The 22,036-nt window shown below is 36.8% G+C and overlaps 2 protein-coding genes across 2 annotated transcripts; both read left to right on the forward strand.

Moving 5' to 3' along the window:
* Positions 1-592: 592 nt before the first annotated feature.
* On the forward strand, positions 593-2,793 carry LOC113043947 (CB1 cannabinoid receptor-interacting protein 1-like). The gene is made up of 3 exons (XM_026203499.1): positions 593-808; positions 1,157-1,301; positions 2,629-2,793. The coding sequence occupies exons 1-3, from the start codon at positions 630-632 to the stop codon at positions 2,791-2,793; spliced, it is 489 nt and encodes a 162-aa protein (XP_026059284.1). The 5' UTR covers positions 593-629.
* Positions 2,794-4,847: 2,054 nt separating this feature from the next.
* On the forward strand, positions 4,848-20,831 carry LOC113044093 (calcineurin subunit B type 1). Its single transcript, XM_026203707.1, has 6 exons — positions 4,848-5,099; positions 9,397-9,436; positions 15,365-15,541; positions 15,984-16,043; positions 16,225-16,409; positions 20,002-20,831. The coding sequence occupies exons 1-6, from the start codon at positions 5,097-5,099 to the stop codon at positions 20,047-20,049; spliced, it is 513 nt and encodes a 170-aa protein (XP_026059492.1). The 5' UTR covers positions 4,848-5,096; the 3' UTR covers positions 20,050-20,831.
* The last annotated feature ends 1,205 nt before the right edge of the window (positions 20,832-22,036 follow it).

Below are 22,036 nucleotides of genomic sequence, written 5' to 3' on the forward strand. Positions count from 1 at the left end.
AAGACAAAAATCATGTAAACATATATACCTCTTCAAAAAAACAGCCTATTAAAAATGTGTTTATAAATAATTTATTTAATTATATGAATAATTTATTAACATTTCAAGCTAAACACGTAATAGCAGTGTTTTGCGTTTAGTACATTTAAAAAAAATTCCCCTGCATTATAAAAATGGCCCAGTAGCTACTGCATGCAGTAGCATTAGAGAAGCACCACATGAGTCTTCAGTTTCAGCACTTTGGAGAGGGACTGTTTTAAATCGCGAGGATAATAGAGATGGACGCAAACACAGTGGGATTAGGATCTAAATCTAATGCTTAATAAATTATTTACACTATTTTTGTATCCTAAAACACAACACACATTATTAAAATACATAAACAAAAATCGAGAGTAGCAGTGTCTTTTTTAGTGTGCGATACCCAGCGCGAGACTAATGGCCATTGGTGCATTATATGAGCCAAGTTTATCTATATGCAAAAGCATGGATGTATGCTGCTTGGCTAAAATGGGTGTGATGGCTTGTGTAGACGTCACAGCATCTTTCAACAGCTTCCTGGGACCATCCGTCATCCCGTTAATGACGGGGAGCCCTGGAAATACATCGACCTCCGTTATATCGCAACCATGACCGACGTTCCGGCGATAATAAACATCGCGATTTCCTTGAAAATCCAACCCAATGACGGACCCGTGTTTTATAAAGTGGACGGGACGAGGTTCGGCCAGAGCAGGACAATCAAATTGCTAACAGGATCGAAATACAAAATCGAGGTGATCGTGAAGCCGGGTAGCGCGGAGGCCACGTAAGTCGAATAGCTGATCCTGTTTATATGCTTCTGATATTAAACGTGGTTGCAAAATAGCTATTAGGACTCGATGTTTTTCGCAATCCTGAGGTAGAAAGGTGCACATACCATAAATATATCGTAGTATATGTGATGCAGCATTGCTAATATACTGCTGCATGTGAACATTAGGCGATTCTTTATTTGCAGGAGCCTGCGTTATTTAGAAACGCTGTAAAGCTGAGCAATGGGGATGTGTTACGAGTGCACGAACCTTTAATGTTTAATCGACAGAAGGAATTTCAGATGCGTGTCAATTAAGTTAAACAGGCAGATAGGCTGACGCTTGTTTGAATGGGATTTCAGCACAATGGGCATCGGCGGAAAGAGCTTCCCTTTGGAGCAGCAGTCCAAAGATGAGGAGCAGATTGTCTACAATGGCTCCTACGACACCGAGGGAGTGCCACACACCAAGAGCGGGGACAGACAACCTGTGCAGGTCTTCATAGAGGTAACACAGCCCATCCGGGACTCGGGATAGAATAGAATAAAACAGAGTTCATCGTGAAGTCATGTGGAATTGCGAGATGCTAAATTGTTCATACTGAGGATTAGGGCTTCGACGCTAAACTCAGGCTAGGCATTAGATTTAATTTGTAACTGGTACCGCATTTTTTTAGCTGGACCTAACGATGCTGCAAGGTTGTGCTTCAGTTACTTTGCATGATTTGTGATCTGCACCTGCAGACGGATGATAAAACAGGCAATCAGATCCTAGTTTTACAGTCATATCTGTCAGATTGTCACAGATTGGGGGATGGGCTATTTGACAACACCACATAGCAACCTCATATAAACACCATGGCATCTACCAGGGCTCTAGAAATCATGTCAAATCATGATCCCCCCACCCCCCCATTATTTTAACTAATCAAAATAATTTAACCAATTTCAACTTCATTTTTTATAGTCAGATTGATTATATTTTAAAATGTAAGACAGTAACTGAACTTAAGTTGTAGAGTAGGTTAAAATTGTGTTTTTTTTTTTTTTTTAGAAAAATTACAAAATGTAGTTTATTGATAGATTACTTTACTAAATTCTATTTTCTAAAAGTCAAGAATGTTGACTAAATAAAACGTCTTTTATTACACTTTCTACACATAACATCTTGTTGCCAAAACACAAGCACACACACGCACACACACACACACACACACACACACACATATATATATATATATATATATATATATATATATATATATATATATATTGGGCAAACGTTTTGTTATTTACAGTGTGTAATAATAGTTTTAATTTTATTATGTCAAGAGTTTGCACGCTGAAAAAAAGTGCACACTTTTTTTGTAGGATTTACTTTTGGTGAAACAGTTTGCACTGAATACAAAAGATTACAAAGAAATGGCAAGCAATTAAACATGAATTAAACTTGACAATTTTTAAGAAAATGAAATTGTAATTTCTTGTACTGCAATAATGTTTCATTTAAAACTTCAAAAAAACATTTGTAAAGTGCAAGTGCAACCTGTGATACATAAAATAATTGTAAATCTGAAAAAAATAATAATAACTGCATAAACTACAATCTAAATCTATGTCACGTTGCTACTGTACATGTTTAAATGGATAGTTAACGAGTAACATATCATGTTTTTATCTTTTTTACTGTGTCAAAGCATTGTGTTGATTTTGCATGGATACACAAGCACCACCCCTCTGTAACTAAAGATAAATCAGTCAGCCAGCTGATTGTGTATACAAAAAGAACTGAGCTGTAAAATGTTTTTAAGCTTCTATCTTCTGTTTGTTGCCAGTTTAAAGATGCCGGCATGTTTGAAACCGTATGGCAAGTGAAATACTACAACTACTACAAGAGAGAGCACTGCCAGTTCGGCAACAGCTTCAACTGCATCGAGTACGAAGCCAAGCCCAACGAGACCCGCAGCCTCATGTGGATAAACAAAGAGGTCTTCCTGTAAAACACAAGCGGAGCAGCAGCAACAGACCTGCACAATATGTCCTGTAACCATCATGGGGCCGCTGTGTGCGAGATAGATGACTGCAAAGTGCTCAAGGGAAGTAAGATGTGACTAAGGCTCCAAACAAGTGATGTGTCCCTTCCTCTGTATCTCATCTAAACTGGTGAAACTTTGAAATAATTTGGCTGAAAGTCTCCATGGGAAAGGTTATTTGAATGAGACCGAATTCACAGCTCTCTCTTGGTCATTTGCACAGCACATATCAGCTCTATTATGGTTACAAATACACCGAGACCATCTTTCATCAAGACTCAGATGAGGAATCTGCAATGCAGGCCTGTATTTACCCCAGCGGTTTGCTGTTTTGGAGACAGGCAGTGCTCCACAATGCTTGCTCAGAAAGGTGCTGTATGACCGTATACAGGCTATACATGATACTCTATTATATGTATATTATAATATTATATGAGTAAAGACCAGTAAGTTAATAATGTGGTCTTTTGGGACCAGCGTAAAATAATTATTTATTTGTGACAGCGTGTCTGATACTGTTTATGATACTATTATGTGAATGGATGTTTAATAATTTCCTATTTTGTGTTGTTCACTGCTTATATATGTTGCCTATTTTTCACAGAAGCATTAGTTAACTGGAGTTAATCAGAAATGCAGTTGCTTAATTCTTTGCCTATTTTTACTCATATTCTGATTATTTGTTCGCTTGTTTGTTGCTGAATATCAATCTTGATTTTTTTTGTGTGTGTATGTGTGACATGGAGACAAACTTTTGACCTTTTGTAAGAATATAAACAATCTTGTTGTTTTTAAAAATACATTTTGGTTTAAGATAATAATACCAGCCAATAAAAGAGCAAAAGAAAAAGGAAAGTACAAAATATGAAAATAATGCATGGTGGTTATTTTTTGCTTAGAATATTGATATAATTTAGTAACTTTATAGTTATTGATAACTAGATTACTTATCTTTTAAAAGCATGTTTATAGACACACAACTGGAACACTTTAAAATGAAAATACCTGCATATTTAGTCACCACAAAAGCAGGCCTCACAATAAAACCCTCCAATACAGATGATAACAAACAATAAAATCAGGAACATAAACATGATTTAAAAAGTGAAAAATATTAGATATTAAGCTGTACATGAAAAACAAAAATGCATTTATGTTTTAAGCCATAATCATATTTATTACAAATAACAAAAATATTTTATATAGGAATGTAATATATATCATTATAATATAGATATTAAGCTGCTCATGTAAAACATTTTTAAAAATGTATACAGTGTGTTGTATTTAACCATAATGATTTATTATAAATCACAACTATTTTATACTTTTAATTTTATTTATAAATGGTCTAAAAAGTCTTTAAAAAAGAAGGCCTTACGATAAAAGCCCTTTAGGACATAGATGAATCAAGAAAATAAAGAAAAAGATCATTAGATATAAGCTTCTTATGTAAAACATTGCTAAAAAATTATATGTGTTGTATTTAGCCATAATTCTAATCATGTGTATAACAAATCACAAGTATTTTATACTTTTAATTTTATTTAGGAAAAGCTTATATATATATACATACAAAAGCAGGCCTGACAATAAAAGCCCTTTAAAAAAGATGAATCAAGAAAATAAATAAAACAATTTTAAACGGGGAAAAATCATAATATATTAATTTGTTCATGTGAAACATTGCTAGAAAACGTATATATTTATTCCAATCATATTTCCTACAAATTACAGGGACTGTTTTATAATTTTATTATCATAAATCAGGTCCTGCAGCATGAAGGCTATATAAAATTGGGCCTATATAAGCAAACTAAAATAAATTTAGAAGTAATAACGGGATGAAATAAATTACAATCCATCCCCTCCTCTTCACTAAAGTCAAATACCAGGTTTCTCTTTCAGACACAAGATGCAAAATCATTTGATCAGCGGTAAAGATGCAAATACTCGACTGAGAGAGAAAATAAGGCCCGGATGTGCTGTTCTAATGCACCTCCCCCCTCCGCTCCGCTGACACTCCCTCCCTCCTTTCCTCTCTTTCTCTCCCCAGCACCACCGACTCAACCCACTGCCTCTTCCCCCTCCGCTGCGGACCTAACGTTACCGGAGGCACGGCGTTGTATCCGTCATCTGTCGACTGAGAGCCCGAGGACAAGAAAATCCCGGCGGCTCCCTCGCTCAGAAAAATAACCGTCAACCACAGCAGCAGCGACCGTTCAGTTCCGCGAGACTCCGCACAAGGCGAAGACAAGCCCGGCGACAGAATGGTAAGGATCCCTTAACGCTAACGTTTAGCAGATAGTTCAGATACAGTCAATCGGGCGTTTTTACGCGCGTTTCTGGCGCCGCTACGGGCTGGAAATGCGCTCGAGGGGTCGTGATCAAAGCCGTTGTTGATAAAACAGAGCCATGGCTGTCAGTGTGGCCCACTGCTGCTAGCCTCTGTACGCTGCGAACGAAGAAACACTGACGGAAAACACGGTGCTATCTTATAAATCCCGGTGTAAATACTAGCGAGCAGGGATCAAATGTAATGGCGCGGCGGTGAAAGAGAAACATTGTATGGCAGGCAGCTAACATTAGTAGGTGCTGCTCAATCGATGCGGCTGTCAAGCTGATCGAGAGCTGGTTTAGGTGGGAAATAAACTTCAATCGACTGCTTGAGTCTCCAGAGAAGCCTGACTTTGCTTGGCCATTAATCATAAGATGGGGTTTCCTAAATTTGTGGACCTTTTCGGTCCCCTGGGGTCATTGTGTATGCTTTCTCATTAAAAGAGTAATTTCTAAATTATTTTGAGATGAATTACTGTAAAGTTTTCAGTTTGCTAGAATGTTTCTTTTGTTTTATTATCTATCCACCCTGTCTTTTCAACTTCCCCTGTATGATAAATTAATAAGAAGTGTTAAAATTGATTGGTTGATTTTTGCCTTGCACATTTTCATGAAAGCATTTAAAACACGTTCACATCATTTGATATGAACTTGAATCGCTGTGTGTCATTACCACCATGAGGAGCATTTTAGATTACAGTGTTTCTTCAAAATGTAATATTTGGTTATGATATGTGACGGTAATTTGACAGTTTTTAGATTTTCACATCATGATTTGAGAGTGGGTTTATTACGTGTCACTGCCCAAACAAATAGTATTTAGGTGTTTAAATCTAAAAAAAATGTTCATGTGCCATGTTTATGTTGCTTTTTTGTAATATTTCGTCTTGTATATGACTGTTCAGTGATATGAGAAGTAGTCGTGTTTCAAAATTATGTAAATACAGTTCAGTCCATAAAAATCACACAGTATACTGAAGAAATGAGTAACCTCAGTTTACACTTAATTGCTATCATCAGCAGTGTGGCTGATACAATGCAGAATATATGTATGATAAATGATAGAACTATAACATTTTAGAGCCGAGACTGGTTGGAATGAGCACTTTGTTTAATCAGCTCAACCAATGAGAGAATCTCAACCTGGATATGTGTGTCAATGCAAATGACCCTAAAAGAAGACACTCACTCAATACACTCAATTCAAATGATAGAAAAGTATGCATACTTGGGATGCATAGCATAGCATTAAGTCCTCCAGGGGCTTCACAGACCTAGATTTAGCCTAGTCTACCAACACCGTGTCTACATTGCATTTTAATTTCTATACAGTGTCTAAAGAGCCACTTTCAGGCTCAGACAAAATCAGGGGGTGTTTTTCAGCACTGATTTCGGTGGAAAATTAGCAGAATAGATTTGAGCATGGTTACGTGGAGCTGAGAGTACCGTACTACCATAAAACCAATTAAAAATATAACAATAAAATGTTTCTTTGACGTTCAAAAAGAGGACAAAAATATTGAGTATTGGTCAGAAGAGTGAAAGATCAACAGTTGTATTAGAAACTCTCACGCAGTAGGAATGACTAGTTTTCTCTAATTCAATTTAAAATGAAGTATACTGTTAGGAATGTACATTATCTTTTTTTTTTATGAAAATGTAAAGAATGTATCATCTATAGCATGCATGTAGTAAATAGATTTTCATTTCATGCTAACTTTTGTCATGTGCAATAATTTGTTGTTTTTTTTAAAGTCTGCTAAATTATGCAAGTGAACATCTGTTAACCAAATGTTTTTAGATAAAGGCCTGATATGCTGACAGTTTTCACCCGACCTTTCCCTTGCCTCAGATGATCTTGATGTCTCTCTTTATAGACGTTTCTACTGAATGAGCTTCCCCATTGGATGTGATTGGGAGTGTTATGATGTCATAAAGAGTAGAAAGGAGCCCAATCGAACATTGCTACATTTGTATGACTGTTCCCTCCACCTCTAGTTTTGCTTTGAGGCGTCTTTCCTTGCCTGTCGACCCGCTCATTCTTGAGACCATATAACCAGATGAAGTAATCCTAAACCCTCAATCCACTTTAAGTTAATTTGCTGTCTCTCTACCACTGAAGTCAAAATAGCACAGGGCACTCAACCTTAGCTAACCCACTAGCTGTGGCAAAACACTGTCTGTCTGTAGAGCACTGAGCATTCAGACTAATTTTAGAGGGAGGGACATACTGAAGCGGCTATGTTTAATACAGTAAATTAGAGAAGTCCGAGTGACTTAAGTGACCTGTCTCGCATGAGTTTAATCTACTTCCACAAACACTTATGTACACACAGCATGGATATACACATAATTTAATCTCTACTACATGGTTTATCAGTGTGCTTGAATTTTTATCTTAGAAGAATGCTAGAAAACGTCTCCTTTTATTTTATCGTCATGAAGTGGCCGCCCAGGAACTCCACTTCTTAAAGCTATGAAACGATTTAATAAATGTCTAGTAGAGAGCTCTAGATATCCTGGAAGTTGCTCTAGAAACTTCTAGGCACAGTGATGTCTCAGTTTATCTGTCCCGCTCTCTACAGATTGAGGCAGGTTTGTTTTCTCGCTGAAAGTCATAACAGGTTTTCAGCACACAGCTCCATGAAGACATCACCTCTCTTGCCGACTTGATTTTCTTAATTTTTTTATTTGATTTAAAAATTAAAACTTATGCTGTATTATTTTCTTTCCACCATGAAACCCCAAATAAGATGTTAATCACAATGTCCAAAATACTCTTTTTGCATTTTGCATGTTTACCAAGGATGTATTTATCTGATCAAAAAAAAAAAACTATATATTTAAAAAATGTATATTATTTTTAATGTAATTGATTCCTCTATATTTTCAGCATCATTACTCCAGTCTTAAAGGGATATTCCACCCCAAAATGAACATTTTGTCATTAATCACTTACTCCCATGTTGTTCCAAACCCGTAAAAGCTTAGTTTGACTTCAGAACACAATTTTAAGATATTTTGGATGAAAACTTGGAGGCTTGAGACTGTCCCATGGACTGCCAAGTAAATATCAGTGTCCAGGTCCAGAAAAGCATCGTCAGACTCAGAATAGTCCATCTGCCATCAGTGGTTCAACCTTAATGTTATGATGCGACGAGAATCCTTTTTTTACGGGTGGCGAAACTGGATGGTGATGGGGTGGCCTGATTTCTTTCCTGGCTTTTTGCAGTGTGTATTTCCACTTGAATGTATAACAAAGGAATGCCTGGGCGGTATGATTCTATTACGTGTCAGTCGCAAGAGATTTTGCAGTTTAGATTTTGCTATTTATATTGTGATCAATACATTTGCATGTTTACCAGTGGCATTAGTAATGAAAAAGAAATTGTAATAATATTTCACAGTGTTCCTGTTTTTACTGTATTTTGGATCAAATAAAAGCAGCCTTGGTGAGCAGAAGAGACTTTCACAAACATTTAAACATCTATGCATTTAGCAGATGCTTTTATCTAAAGCGCCTTACAGTGCATTCAGGCTACACATTTTTTTTTTTTACCATTATGTGTGTTCCCTGGGAATTGAACCCACAACCTTTTACGCTGCTAACGTTATGCTCTACCACTGAGCCACAGGAACACTTAATGACCTCAAACATTGAGTCAGTATTGTATATATCAACATAAATCAGCCAGTAACCACACTTCACTCAAGATTCTGGTGAGTTAAATCCGTCAAATCATCAATTAAGGATGTAGCTGTTTCCTTTTCAGTATGATTGATGATATGATCATTGACTGTAGTGTCTATGTGCTTTCCCTTTTTACATCTACAGTAGTACACACAATAAAATCCAGGTTCATTCGGCGTCTGTTCTCTGAGACTGATGGCCTCTTCCACAGTTCATTAGCTAATCAGATTTTGGAGTGCTAAGACACATAATTGTGATGACCCTTTCACCTTGTGACTCTGGTGACAGCTGTATGTCATGAAGAGAGAACATACAAAGATTTACAAAATCAACTTTTACATTAGCGTAAATAGTATGCTTGATTCAAGTTTTTGAGCTTTAGGCAGAGTCATTGATTATGTAGTTAGAAGTGAAAATCACCCAGTCGCCTCTCTTTGGATATTGTTTCTATGTCTGTCAGGCTTCACAGAACCTGTAGGTTTGATCAACAACATTTCCTGTGCATTGTCATGCTGATTCAAACTCTTGTTCTCTCTCTACAGGGAAATGAGGCGAGTTATCCCTTGGAGATGTGCTCACACTGTAAGTATTTCGGGCTGTTGCTCAATTCATTCCTCAAATTGTGTTTTATGCTTTCTTTATTTCACCAGAAGTGCTGAATTATAAGCAGCCCTCTACATTGCGAGTAAATCACTCGCATATGCGACTAAATTTTACTTTGTGCAACTAAATTATGTCTATCGTTAGCCATTGGCTAATAAATTCTTAGATTTTACTCGCCAGTGTGTGTGCTCAAGGCTATTATAAGAATAGCACATTTTCACTCGCTGAACACTGACTGAGCACTTCAGAGTTCCGCTCTCCATCAAGCGATCTGTACTTTTCAGTTCATCTCAATGGACACACAGTGCACCTGTATTTGCCGAACTGTAAACTCGACATTGCTTTGCTGATAGCGGTGTTTCTCACACATGCACAGAGAGAGAGCGAGAGTCTTACCAGGCTGAATCGACACACTACATGTAAACTATATTCTTTGTTGTATTCTCCTGTGAAAATAATGGAGTTCATTTAGAATTATTCAGCTTTTTATAACATGCAGAAGATATGCCGGTTTCCCCAGTAGTGGGCGGAGCTATTGTGCAAATGGCGATTTCATTGGCTGGCTCTGATCTATTACTGTCCCTGTTTTGATTTCAGCAAATCAGTTCGACCGAACGCAGACATGATTAATATTCATGAGCCCAGCAGCTCATCAATCTGTAGTGCATCGTATATTGTTAGTATGGTAGTATAATTAGTAGTAGTAATATCTTTTAATAATAATTAATATGATCTATTACTATTATTTTTCTTAGATGTCATTTTAATTTACATTTTTTTTGTAAACAACCAAATGAAAATTATTAATGTAAATAAATAAATTAATATATATAAAACATTTTTATTATTATTTTTTTTTTTTTATTACTGTTTTTTTTTTTTTTTTACATTTTAGTGCATTTTTTTTTCTTTTTCTTTTTTTTTGTGACCCTTAATTCTTTAAGTTTTTTACTTTAAATAGATTTAGGTATTTTGAACAGTTTATGTTGGTTAAGCCAAATTCTGAGCTAGATTATTTTTGGCCGAGCACTGGGTCTTGTTCAACATCAACAAACATGTAATTATTGATCTAAGGATTATGTAGGCAAAGACATGGTTTGTACAGTGTTTACAGCTCATGTGCTTATTGTTTTTGTCTTATTTTTATTTCAGTTTTAGCGATTTTAATTTTAGTAATATAACTTTAAATTTGAAATGATGCTTATCCACATCATATAAAGAGGGATGACCTGAGGTTAGTCACTCACATGCAGCTCGTGCTGGGCGATCAGAGATAGCAGTCAGTGTAGTGTAGTCCAGTCCTTTAAACACCTGTTCGTGCTGCGCTGGAGATCAAGACGCGAGGCAGAGGGCATCCCCTGGATCAGTGGGGCTCTCCGGGTCTGGAGCAGGGCCAGCGCTAGTGCAACCAGACTAGACAGGGTGGCGTTCTGTGGACAGGAGGGCTATAAATGCCTCCAGCTGGTAAAGGTTAGTCTCTGGGCTGCATGAAGAGCCTGTTTATTTTTAGAGTTGGTGGGAGTGAGTAGAAGAACATGAGGTGAAGGTCCGTTTTTAATAGGTTTAATATTTGTTATTTATTTGTCTGCTCTACTTTAGACATTGTAAGTACTGACAAAGACATTAGAGGACCTTTGACAACCCTTTTTCAATATAATAGTGCTGACCTGTGCGTGGCCGAAAAATCATTTATTTAAAGACACAGTTCACACACAAATGAATATTCTGCCATTACACAACATTGTGTTGTTCCAAACTAAAAGATCTTTTTTTTTTGTCCAAACTATGAATGATAACGGGGTCAAAATATCTTCTTTTATATTCCACAGGATAAAGTCATATGTATAAGAAATCCGTATATAAGTATAACAATGACAGAATTGTCATGTTGTGTGAATTTTCCCTTTAAGAAATGCATTCCAACTGCTTTCTGAATAAATAAAATGTTTTGATGTGCAGAATTTTTTTATTTTTTTGATACAAATTAATACTTTATTTATTTAACTTTTTGCACAATAATTTTTTTGGTAAATAAATTAGAATACGTTTTGCACTTAAAATACGTTTTTAGTCTTTCTACTTCAAAATTTCTTGTTAAATTAAATTGTCTAGCAATTTGAAAAAAAATGTCAGTGAATGTGAATGCTATGATCTTTCACTTTGAGCCACATAAGATCAGATGTGTAGAACTACATTACCCAGAGTTCTCTGGGTAGGGGTCACTTAATGTTACATGGAAAATTCACTGACACAGGTTTCCAAGACCACAGAGGGAATACCACTGGATAAAGTGAGTCTTACTCATAGTGCACTGAAGAGGAAAAGCTTTATTGTAGCTGTATTGTCCTGCGAATAAGAGGACAACCCTCTTTTAAAGATCTGACGCCAGCTTGTCACTAACCTGACAAATTCAATGATCGGTTCTTCTTCATTCAACCCAGTCAAGATGAACGCAGTGGGAGGTTATAGGTCAAGGTGAAAGAACAATTGCATCTTTCCCAAGAGCTCTTGCTGCAGAAGGCAACAGTAATTAATTTTGCAGGATTGTAACGGGGTGATAACAAGTGTGCTGCTGTGAAACTAAGCCACCTGTTGGTCAGATGGGTGCTTGGCAACCACAAGGACATCATAAGGCCTCTCCAATTAGACACTGGTAACAGGACACAATCGTGACATCTTCCCAAATCATTTTTGTCATGAAATGCATCTGGCAAAGGCAAACACAGACTTTTTATGTGAAATGCAAGAGATAAAATGGCCACAAGGTTTAGGTCTTCCTGTATAAATTAAAAAAATAGACTTATTAATGATAAAGCCCAGTGTAGAGGCGCCAAGGACCGAAAAGGGGGAGCGAGATCGGGAAAGGTCCTTGAGCTGGGATTCTAAGTCGGGACGCCTGCTGCTCACATTTGTAATAAATTATTACTACAAAAATAATTTAGAAAAAAAAAATATTCTTTTTATTTTTAAATTATTATAAAATAAATATTCTGCTATAATTGAAATAACTTGCAATCTGTAACCTATTACATTTACCAAGTAACCATCCCAACACGGGTAAGGATTTAAATGAATTCTTCAGTTAAAACTATTATTTGAGCTGTCATATGTGATCATTTTTACAGTTTTTTTTTTTTTTAATTATGCAATGTTTTTCACACTAGAAGCATGCTAATACATTGTTTATTTTACTATTGTGGCTTTACTATTGATAGAATAGCATTAAAAAGCTTATTTTTCTGGCTAGACTTGCCAATGTGTATGTGAGTCTAGAAACACTGACTGTTTCTATTGCAGCTGTGGTGATCTAATGACTTTATCATTTAGCAATTGCCTCTTTTATTGAGAAGGAGGGGCTATTCTGCCTTATTGCACATTGCACTTTCTTAAATGAGTGCATTGTCTTTGAAAGTCTTTGGTGCTAATCAACATTACACCACATGCTGTCAGTTGAGCTTAACATGCACAGAATATTCCTTTAAGATGGTTTTGAATTCACCTGATCCCAAACAGATGCATTACTTAAAGGGCATTTACATAAGACATGCTCTTATGTTTAAAAACATTTAGAAAGAACAGAATATACTTTCATTAGACACATTTTAAGAGTGAAACGCTTATTACTACAAAACAGCGGTACAAATGATGTTGCAGAAGTTTACACATTTTTCTAAACCATCATGCGCTGATGGGCACATACGCCGCTGCTCTTCCATGCTACTTGTTGCTAGGGGGCTTTTCTGAGAGGCCTTTATTAGCCATTATAGCAGGTGTGTGTGAGAGACCATTGAGGATCAGCCTGACTGCTGTAAATATTCCCCTCTGTCTCTCCCATCTCAACATTGTTTGAATACTGTGGCTCAGTGATGCAACTGCTTGGCAGTATGTGGACTGAGACACTGGCATGCTTTGTGATGTATCGGTGAACGACAGATGCGTGATGGTGTAATAAAGTCACTTGGTTTAATGACACACATTGGCACTAGCTGTATCAGGTTTAATCCATGGCATATTAATAGATATGAAGAATAAGCGGTTACATCATCTGCTTTAGGGTAATCTGGGAAGTGTCCACGAACTCAAAATCGTACAGCGGAAATCAACATATGTCTCTTTACTTCTCTTTTATCTGAGAGAATAGTTTGGATGTACAGCAGCAGTAAGGCAGGGCTCATTTTTCATCTGCTTGCTTTTCATTCAGACAACTATTTTTTGGAGCCAAGTCGACTTAAGTATTATGTTATTGTACTTAAATTGCACTTAAATATTTTAAAGAACTTAAATTGTTGCCCTGAGACCCAGATATTCACTTTTTTTCTGAATTTCTGAAGATGCAATGCCTCATTTATCAGGGTTGTATCAGGGACATGTATTTATTTAAATGATTTCACTTTAAATTGTTACTATTATATTAATTATAAATGTGTTACTATTATTATTTAAAATGGCTGAAAACTTCCAATGTTTTATTTTATCTGTTTGTTCATGTAAAGAAGTATAAATTATAACTAAATGAAAACTAATTCTGTGGGATACTTCCATTTAGTGATTGGAAAATATTAACTCAATTGTACTCACTTCAAAATCTAACATGCCAGATGTTTCACACATTTAATATTTTCTAAGCTTTTTTTGTTTTTGTTTGAACAGCATATAAAATTAAAATGAGAAATCTTTAATTATTCATTAATTAAATTAGTGAGAAATTCAAATTATTAATTTTATTTATCCATGAAGTATTTCCATGAAACTATATAAATAACAATTAAAATATATGAAATGGACTTTGGTGGGCTTAATGGGTTAGTTCACCCTAAAATCAAAATTCTGTCACTCTGCATAGACGGTAACGTACCTGACACGATTAAGAAACCAAAATGTAGTAAGGACATTGTTAAAATAGTCAAACTTGATTTTATGAAGCTACAACAATACTTTTTGGTAATCTAAACAATAATATAAAGACTTTATTAAACAATTCTTCCCTTTCATATCAGTCTCTGCCACGTGTTCAAGATAGTACAATGGCACATGTGCACTTTCTGGTATTCATTCATATTTTGGCACACAAAATATTCATGTAGCTTCAGAAAATTGAGGTTGAATCACTGATGTCACAAGGACTATTTTAACGATGTCCTTCCTACATTTCTGGGTCTTGTACGTGTCAGTTGTGTTGCTGTCTATAGAGGCTCAGAAAGCTTTCAGATTTCACCGGAAATACCTTAATTTGAGTTCCAAAGAAAAAATTCCTTAAGGCTTTGGAACGAAATAAGGGTGAGTAATCAGTGACAGATTTTTTGGGTGAACTAACCCTTTAAATGGTTTGACTTGACCTCTATATTCATATCAGCATTTTAATCGTTTTTTTCCCATTAGTTGAGCAGAGTGAGTTCTCTGACATCAAGGGACTGAAGAGTTACACAGGTTGAGAATCGCTGCTCTCTGCCACATTGTGATTTGGATTTTTAATTTGATTAACTGCACAGTGCTAACAGCAAACAGCCTGGCAGCTGATTTCTGGAGGTGTGTACCACGTGGCTGTGTGAATGTGATTAGGCCATTTAGCAGTCCACACAGCACAGCAGTGAGCTGTAGTTAAACGGCAGTCCTCTGAGAGATGACCATGACTGGCAGACAGGAGAAACTGGGTAAGGTCTATTCTGGGATGGGTTCTGGCTTTCTGATGGCAGCCAAAGATGAATAGAAGTGAGTGTGAGAGCCCTGGATGTGGAATAGTGCATCCCTGTGTGTGTATGTGAGTGCTTTAAGACGATCTTTGATGTCATATTAGATTGACGGTTTGAAGATCAAAAGAAAATCAAAGAGATAAGAAAGGGATGCGTATTTGTGTTGAAATGACTTGTTCTCACTGTTTTCTTCATCTCTCTTTCTCTCTATTTTCAGTTGACGCTGATGAGATTAAAAGACTAGGGAAGCGGTTTAAGAAACTCGACCTGGATAACTCGGGTTCTCTCAGCGTGGAGGAGTTCATGTCTCTACCAGAGTTGCAGCAGAACCCACTGGTCCAGCGAGTCATCGATATATTCGACACAGACGGAAACGGAGAAGTGGACTTTAAAGGTTTATTTCTGTTTATTCCAGTTGATGTGTAGTATTTGTTGCTAATGGGTTTATGCTAATCGTCATGATGTTGATTTCATTGCAGAGTGTACTGAATTCCAATTGGTCTTTTTTGCATGCTGATTGTGATTGGTTTTGTGTTCCTTTCATATTTTTAAGCATTCATAAATGCCCTCATGCAAATCAAAGGCCTAAAATCTGTTCCTTTCCCATCTTTTGGAAGAACTAATATTTCCTACATGAAATGTAATATTATGTGTATTCAGATCTCAGTTGAAGTTGTTGCATTTCAGTCCAGCCCAGTGCTTTTTTTTTTTTTGCCTGGGCTTTGAGCGCTCTGTACTTGAGGAGTTCAGATGCATTAACATAACTTGGTCCAGTTAAAGGTAAAGAGGGTAGAATATTTTCTCACCCTCCCATTTATTGTCCTTTTATATTGCAGAGTTCATTGAAGGCGTCTCTCAGTTCAGTGTCAAGGGTGACAAGGAGCAGAAGCTCCGCTGTGAGTGTCTTTCCATCTTGAATTTTACCAACACTTTCCTCTAGTTAAGTTTGTGTTTAGTACACTTATGTTCATCCAATGTTGATCCAGACCAAGATAAAACAAAAAACCCTCATAAAACTAGTCTGTAGTGTGCTGGAGCAAAGCATTTTATTATGTTTTTTATTCTCTGTTTCTGCAGTTGCGTTCAGGATTTATGACATGGATAAGGATGGCTACATATCCAACGGTGAGCTGTTCCAGGTGCTGAAGATGATGGTAGGGAATAACCTGAAGGACACCCAGCTGCAGCAGATCGTCGACAAAACCATCATCAACGCAGACAAGGACGGGGACGGGAGGATATCTTTCGAGGAGTTCTGTGCTGTGAGTCATTTAATTTGGAGACACAGAAATTTGATACGCATGGTGAATAAGGAAGAAAAAGGGTTAAGGAAAAGTATAAACAATATGTAACAGTGTGCATATTTAGCATAATCCTGCTTTCTAGAAGCTCTTTTGACAGCTTTCCCTAGATTAGCTGTTGTAGCTGATATATGTGACCCTGGAGCACAAAACCAGTCTTAAATTGCTGGGGTATATTTTTAACAATACCCCAAAATAAATATTGTATAAGTGAAAATTATTTTTTATGCCAAAATCATTAGGATATTGAGTAAAGATCATGTTCCATGAAGATATTTTGTCAATTTCATACTGTAAATATATCAAAACTTTTGATTAGTAATATGCATTGCTAAGAACTTCATTTGGGCAACTTTAAAAGTGAATTTCTCAATATTTAGATTTTTTTGCACCCTCAGATTCCAGATTTTCAAATAGTTGTATCTCGGCCAAATATTGTCCCATCCTAATAAAGCTTATTGATTTAGCTTTCAGATGATGTATAAATCTAAATTTTAAAAAATGTACACTTGAGGCCCAGGGTCACACACGTGTAGATGTAAGAAATAATTGACGACGAGCCATTGAATTATTAGAAAAAGTGCATTATATTTCTAATAATTTAATGGTCCGGAGGCAATTATTCCTCTTATACTACGGTTACCACACCTCAAGACATCGATCCAAAGATTTATTTAAAGGTTATGTGTCCAGTTTTTGTACTTAAATTGCTATTTAAGCCATTGATAGCATTCTAATACAGTTATTAATTAAGTTATTAGAAAGAGAGTGAAAGAAACAGAGACACACACACACAGAGAGAGAGAGCTTGTGTGAATTAGGCTAACGTACCACGTAACATGTGCGTCTCTAAACAGCGTTGTCTCCTCGATGAGAAATGTCATGTGTGTTCTTTAAGTTGCTACACTATATTGTCTTACTGCTAAAATCATCAGGGCAGCGCTCACAACACCTTTTTGTCTAAACTTTGTGACCATTACTGTTAACTATCCGAAGTGATATGAACTGTAATGCAGTCAAGAGAGCCGCCTGGAACGACGTTCGCCGTGCGTTTCCCAGAAAATAATTGCACAACTCAGAAAGTTTGTCAAACAATCAGATTCAAGCATTCAGCAGCCCCATAGTATAAATATACAGTCTTGTTCAAAATAATAGCAGTACAATGTGACTAACCAGAATAATCAAGGTTTTTCGTATATTTTTTTATTGCTACGTGGCAAACAAGTTACCAGTAGGTTCAGTAGATTCTCAGAAAACAAATGAGACCCAGCATTCATGATATGCACGCTCTTAAGGCTGTGCAATTGGGCAATTAGTTGAATTAGTTGAAAGGGGTGTGTTCAAAAAATAGCAGTGTGGCATTCAATCACTGAGGTCATCAATTTTGTGAAGAAACAGGTGTGAATCAGGTGGCCCCTATTTAAGGATGAAGCCAACACTTGTTGAACATGCATTTGAAAGCTGAGGAAAATGGGTCGTTCAAGACATTGTTCAGAAGAACAGCGTACTTTGATTAAAAAGTTGATTAGAGAGGGGAAAACCTATAAAGAGGTGCAAAAAATGATAGGCTGTTCAGCTAAAATGATCTCCAATGCCTTAAAATGGAGAGCAAAACCAGAGAGACGTGGAAGAAAACGGAAGACAACCATCAAAATGGATAGAAGAATAACCAGAATGGCAAAGGCTCAGCCAATGATCACCTCCAGGATGATCAAAGACAGTCTGGAGTTACCTGTAAGTACTGTGACAGTTAGAAGACGTCTGTGTGAAGCTAATCTATTTTCAAGAATCCCCCGCAAAGTCCCTCTGTTAAAAAAAAGGCATGTGCAGAAGAGGTTACAATTTGCCAAAGAACACATCAACTGGCCTAAAGAGAAATGGAGGAACATTTTGTGGACTGATGAGAGTAAAATTGTTCTTTTTGGGTCCAAGGGCCACAGGCAGTTTGTGAGACGACCCCCAAACTCTGAATTCAAGCCACAGTACACAGTGAAGACAGTGAAGCATGGAGGTGCAAGCATCATGATATGGGCATGTTTCTCCTACTATGGTGTTGGGCCTATTTATCGCATACCAGGGATCATGGATCAGTTTGCATATGTTAAAATACTTGAAGAGGTCATGTTGCCCTATGCTGAAGAGGACATGCCCTTGAAATGGTTGTTTCAACAAGACAATGACCCAAAACACACTAGTAAACGGACAAAGTCTTGGTTCCAAACCAACAAAATTAATGTTATGGAGTGGCCAGCCCAATCTCCAGACCTTAATCCAATTGAGAACTTGTGGGGTGATATCAAAAATGCTGTTTCTGAAGCAAAACCAAGAAATGTGAATGAATTGTGGAATGTTGTTAAAGAATCATGGAGTGGAATAACAGCTGAGAGGTGCCACAAGTTGGTTGACTCCATGCCACACAGATGTCAAGCAGTTTTAAAAAACTGTGGTCATACAACTAAATATTAGTTTAGTGATTCACAGGATTGCTAAATCCCAGAAAAAAAAATGTTTGTACAAAATAGTTTTGAGTTTGTACAGTCAAAGGTAGACACTGCTATTTTTTTGAACACACCCCTTTCAACTAATTGCCCAATTGCACAGCCTTAAGAGCGTGCATATCATGAATGCTGGGTCTTGTTTGTTTTCTGACAATCTACTGAACCTACTGGTAACTTGTTTGCCACGTAGCAATAAAAAATATACTAAAAACCTTGATTATTCTGGTTAGTCACATTGTACTGCTATTATTTTGAACAAGACTGTATACATCACAAATTCTAACACAAGTTATTTATTATTACTGGTTTCAGAGTGTTTTCCCCCAAAAGTTTATTATCAATTTTATATTTGTATTTTATTTTTAGAAATTCCTGCATTTATGGAAAACTTGGCAGTTTCTAATCCATAGAATTAGATTTATTAGTGATCCTTAAATATAATTATTTATATTTAATTTGAATATAATTAAAAGCATTTATCTTAAAGGAACACTCCACTCCCCCAGAGTTAATAGATTGAGTTAAACAGTTTCCAAATCCATTCAGCCGATCTCCAGGTCTGGCGATAGCACTTTTAGCATAGCTTAGCATACATCATTGAATCCTATTAGACCAGTAGCATCGCTTTCAAAAATGACCAGTCTTAATATTTTTCCTATTTAAGACTTGACTCTCCTGTAGTTATATCGTGAAAAGTGAATTTCTAGGCCGAAATTATTAGGAACTATACTTCAATTCTGCCTTAATAATCAAGGACCTGTGCTGCGTAACATGGGCACAGCAGGCGCAGTGATATCATACAATCCCTGAAAATAATTCCCAGCAACTGCTTTTGCTGCAACTACAGACTAACTGGGGAGTATTTCCAGGCGCTGTGTGATATTCACTGCACCTGCTGCGCCTACAGCTGACTAGTTATTGAGATTTGTGCTATGTTTTAGCAGTGTGCTATAAGAATTTGCACAGTAACAAAACTGTGGGTCATTAAATTCTAACACTTTTTTTCCCCTTCTGGTTATGAAATGCACTGATATTATTTCCCTTCTCCTCCGCAGGTGGTTGGTGGCTTAGACATTCACAAAAAGATGGTGGTGGATGTGTGAAGAGACAGAGAAGGCCCTTCACTGAACACCCTCTTTTTTCACTTCTCCATTTCTGAGAATCAGCTCCAGATGTTCCGCTAACACGCTCTCTCTTTCTCTCTCTCTCTGTCTGTCGCTCTCTTTCTCTCTTTCAATGGAAGTATTTCTCTGAATGATGCCTCTGTTCCCCGTCTGTACTCCCTGAGCCTTGTGACGCCTGCCATCCTAAGTGTTATAGAGCATGAGATTCTTCTGCCCACGTTCTCGGGTATTTAAGGACAGTCAGAGAGACGACTTCTCTGTCGATTACCGAGCGACTCAGTGTGATGGAGACTGAGAGAAGTGTGTGTGTGTGTGTGTGTGTACGCTCTTTATTTTTCTTTTTGAAGGGGGGATTTTTTGTATTTATTTTAGTCCTGTCTTTTTTTTAAGATAATCTAGGTCTACAGGGAATGTGTGTATGTGAGCGATATATATGTCTTGACACTTGATTTCAGTGCAACACCCTTCAAGCATGAAGTGCCAATCGAAACATATACGCAGGATTTAACAATAGCTGAATATTGAAACCGCTGTCTGATGTTCTTCATGTCATGGGGAGATTAAAAAAAGTCATTAAGTTTTTTTTTGTTTCCACCTCTTTAGAGCAAATAACTGCTTCAGATCTCATGCAAAATGCAAATGCGATTTGAATTTTCTACAAAGAATGTGTGTGTGTGTGTGTGTAAAGTGTGCTGTTTTAATATTGTCAGGGAGTTCATCTACCGTCTTGCTTTCTGGTATACAGTAGACTAGAATAAAAAGCAAATATATTTGAAGTTGTGCACATATGGTTTACTTTTGAGTAAAGTTGAGTATGGTTTACTTTTAAGACTGGTGTTTTATAGCAGAGGTCGTGTGGGGAGGAACGATCAGATCACACCACATCTTACTGTAGGATGGAAGTGCCATCAGTAAAATTTCTGGACTTTTGTGTGTGTGTATTTTGGATTTATTACCATTATAACACAGCAAACGAGTAATTTTGATTTACTTCTTGACATTGTAGGATACAGTGCATATTGTGGCGAACTGAATCCACAATAACACTTGATTTGAATATTTGTTTGTGGAAATATAAGGTTATTTTCTTCCCAACTTGACTGCAGGCAGCATTTTAAAGACCTTAGTAGCTCCTATTTGTATATTAGGGACTGAAGGACAGATTGTGTGTTTGGGTTTTTCTAAGCATGTTACTGAGAGGGATCGTCGAAGTAGGCAAAACCAGATCTGACTGACTGATTGATCAGTTTCTCTTTTCCTTCATCGTTTCAAGGATTGATCCGTGGGATTTGCTTGTTAAGAAAGGAGAGACCAAACCAGACGCTTTCAATGCGGATGAATAAACTCGAAACGATCGGCCACTCCGCTATTTTGCTTTAAATGTGATTCTCCCGCGCAAATCGGCGTTTTCGCGCCAGCTGCTGCACGGTGATGACGCTTAAACATGTCTTTCCCGGCGAAGAACGTCGAGGTCTTGAGTGATACGGGAAGGTTTCTCTTATTTTACTTTTTTTTTTCTTTCTTTCTTTTTTTTTTTTTTGTGCATGTAGATCTGATTCTTGGGGGGTTCTCTTGTTTACATATGAATCGTACTATTGAGATATTATAATATGAATGACAGTTACATATAAATATATGGACGTTGCCAAACTTTTGGTAAATGTTTAAATATGGAAATGATTTTAAAGCGAGTTTCTTCACTACATTTATCCATAAATAATATTATGAAAATTAAAAGAAGATGTGTGAGTTATTCTGGATTTATGTCCATCACTCCCAGCTAATTTTTTCCTCTTAAAAAAAAAAGAGAAAGTTTTTTTTTTTTTTCTCCTTTTCCGTTCCTGGTTTGGTTGAGTTGTTTTGTACAGAATGTGAGTCGGTTGTATTTTGTATTTCTTTAGCTGGGGGTCAGACAGTCGTCTGTATAACTTTCGATGGGAGATCGTGGGGTTTTTTGGACAAAGGA

This window comes from Carassius auratus, chromosome 26 (assembly GCF_003368295.1).
Source record: "Carassius auratus strain Wakin chromosome 26, ASM336829v1, whole genome shotgun sequence".
NCBI classification, from domain to species: domain Eukaryota; kingdom Metazoa; phylum Chordata; class Actinopteri; order Cypriniformes; family Cyprinidae; genus Carassius; species Carassius auratus.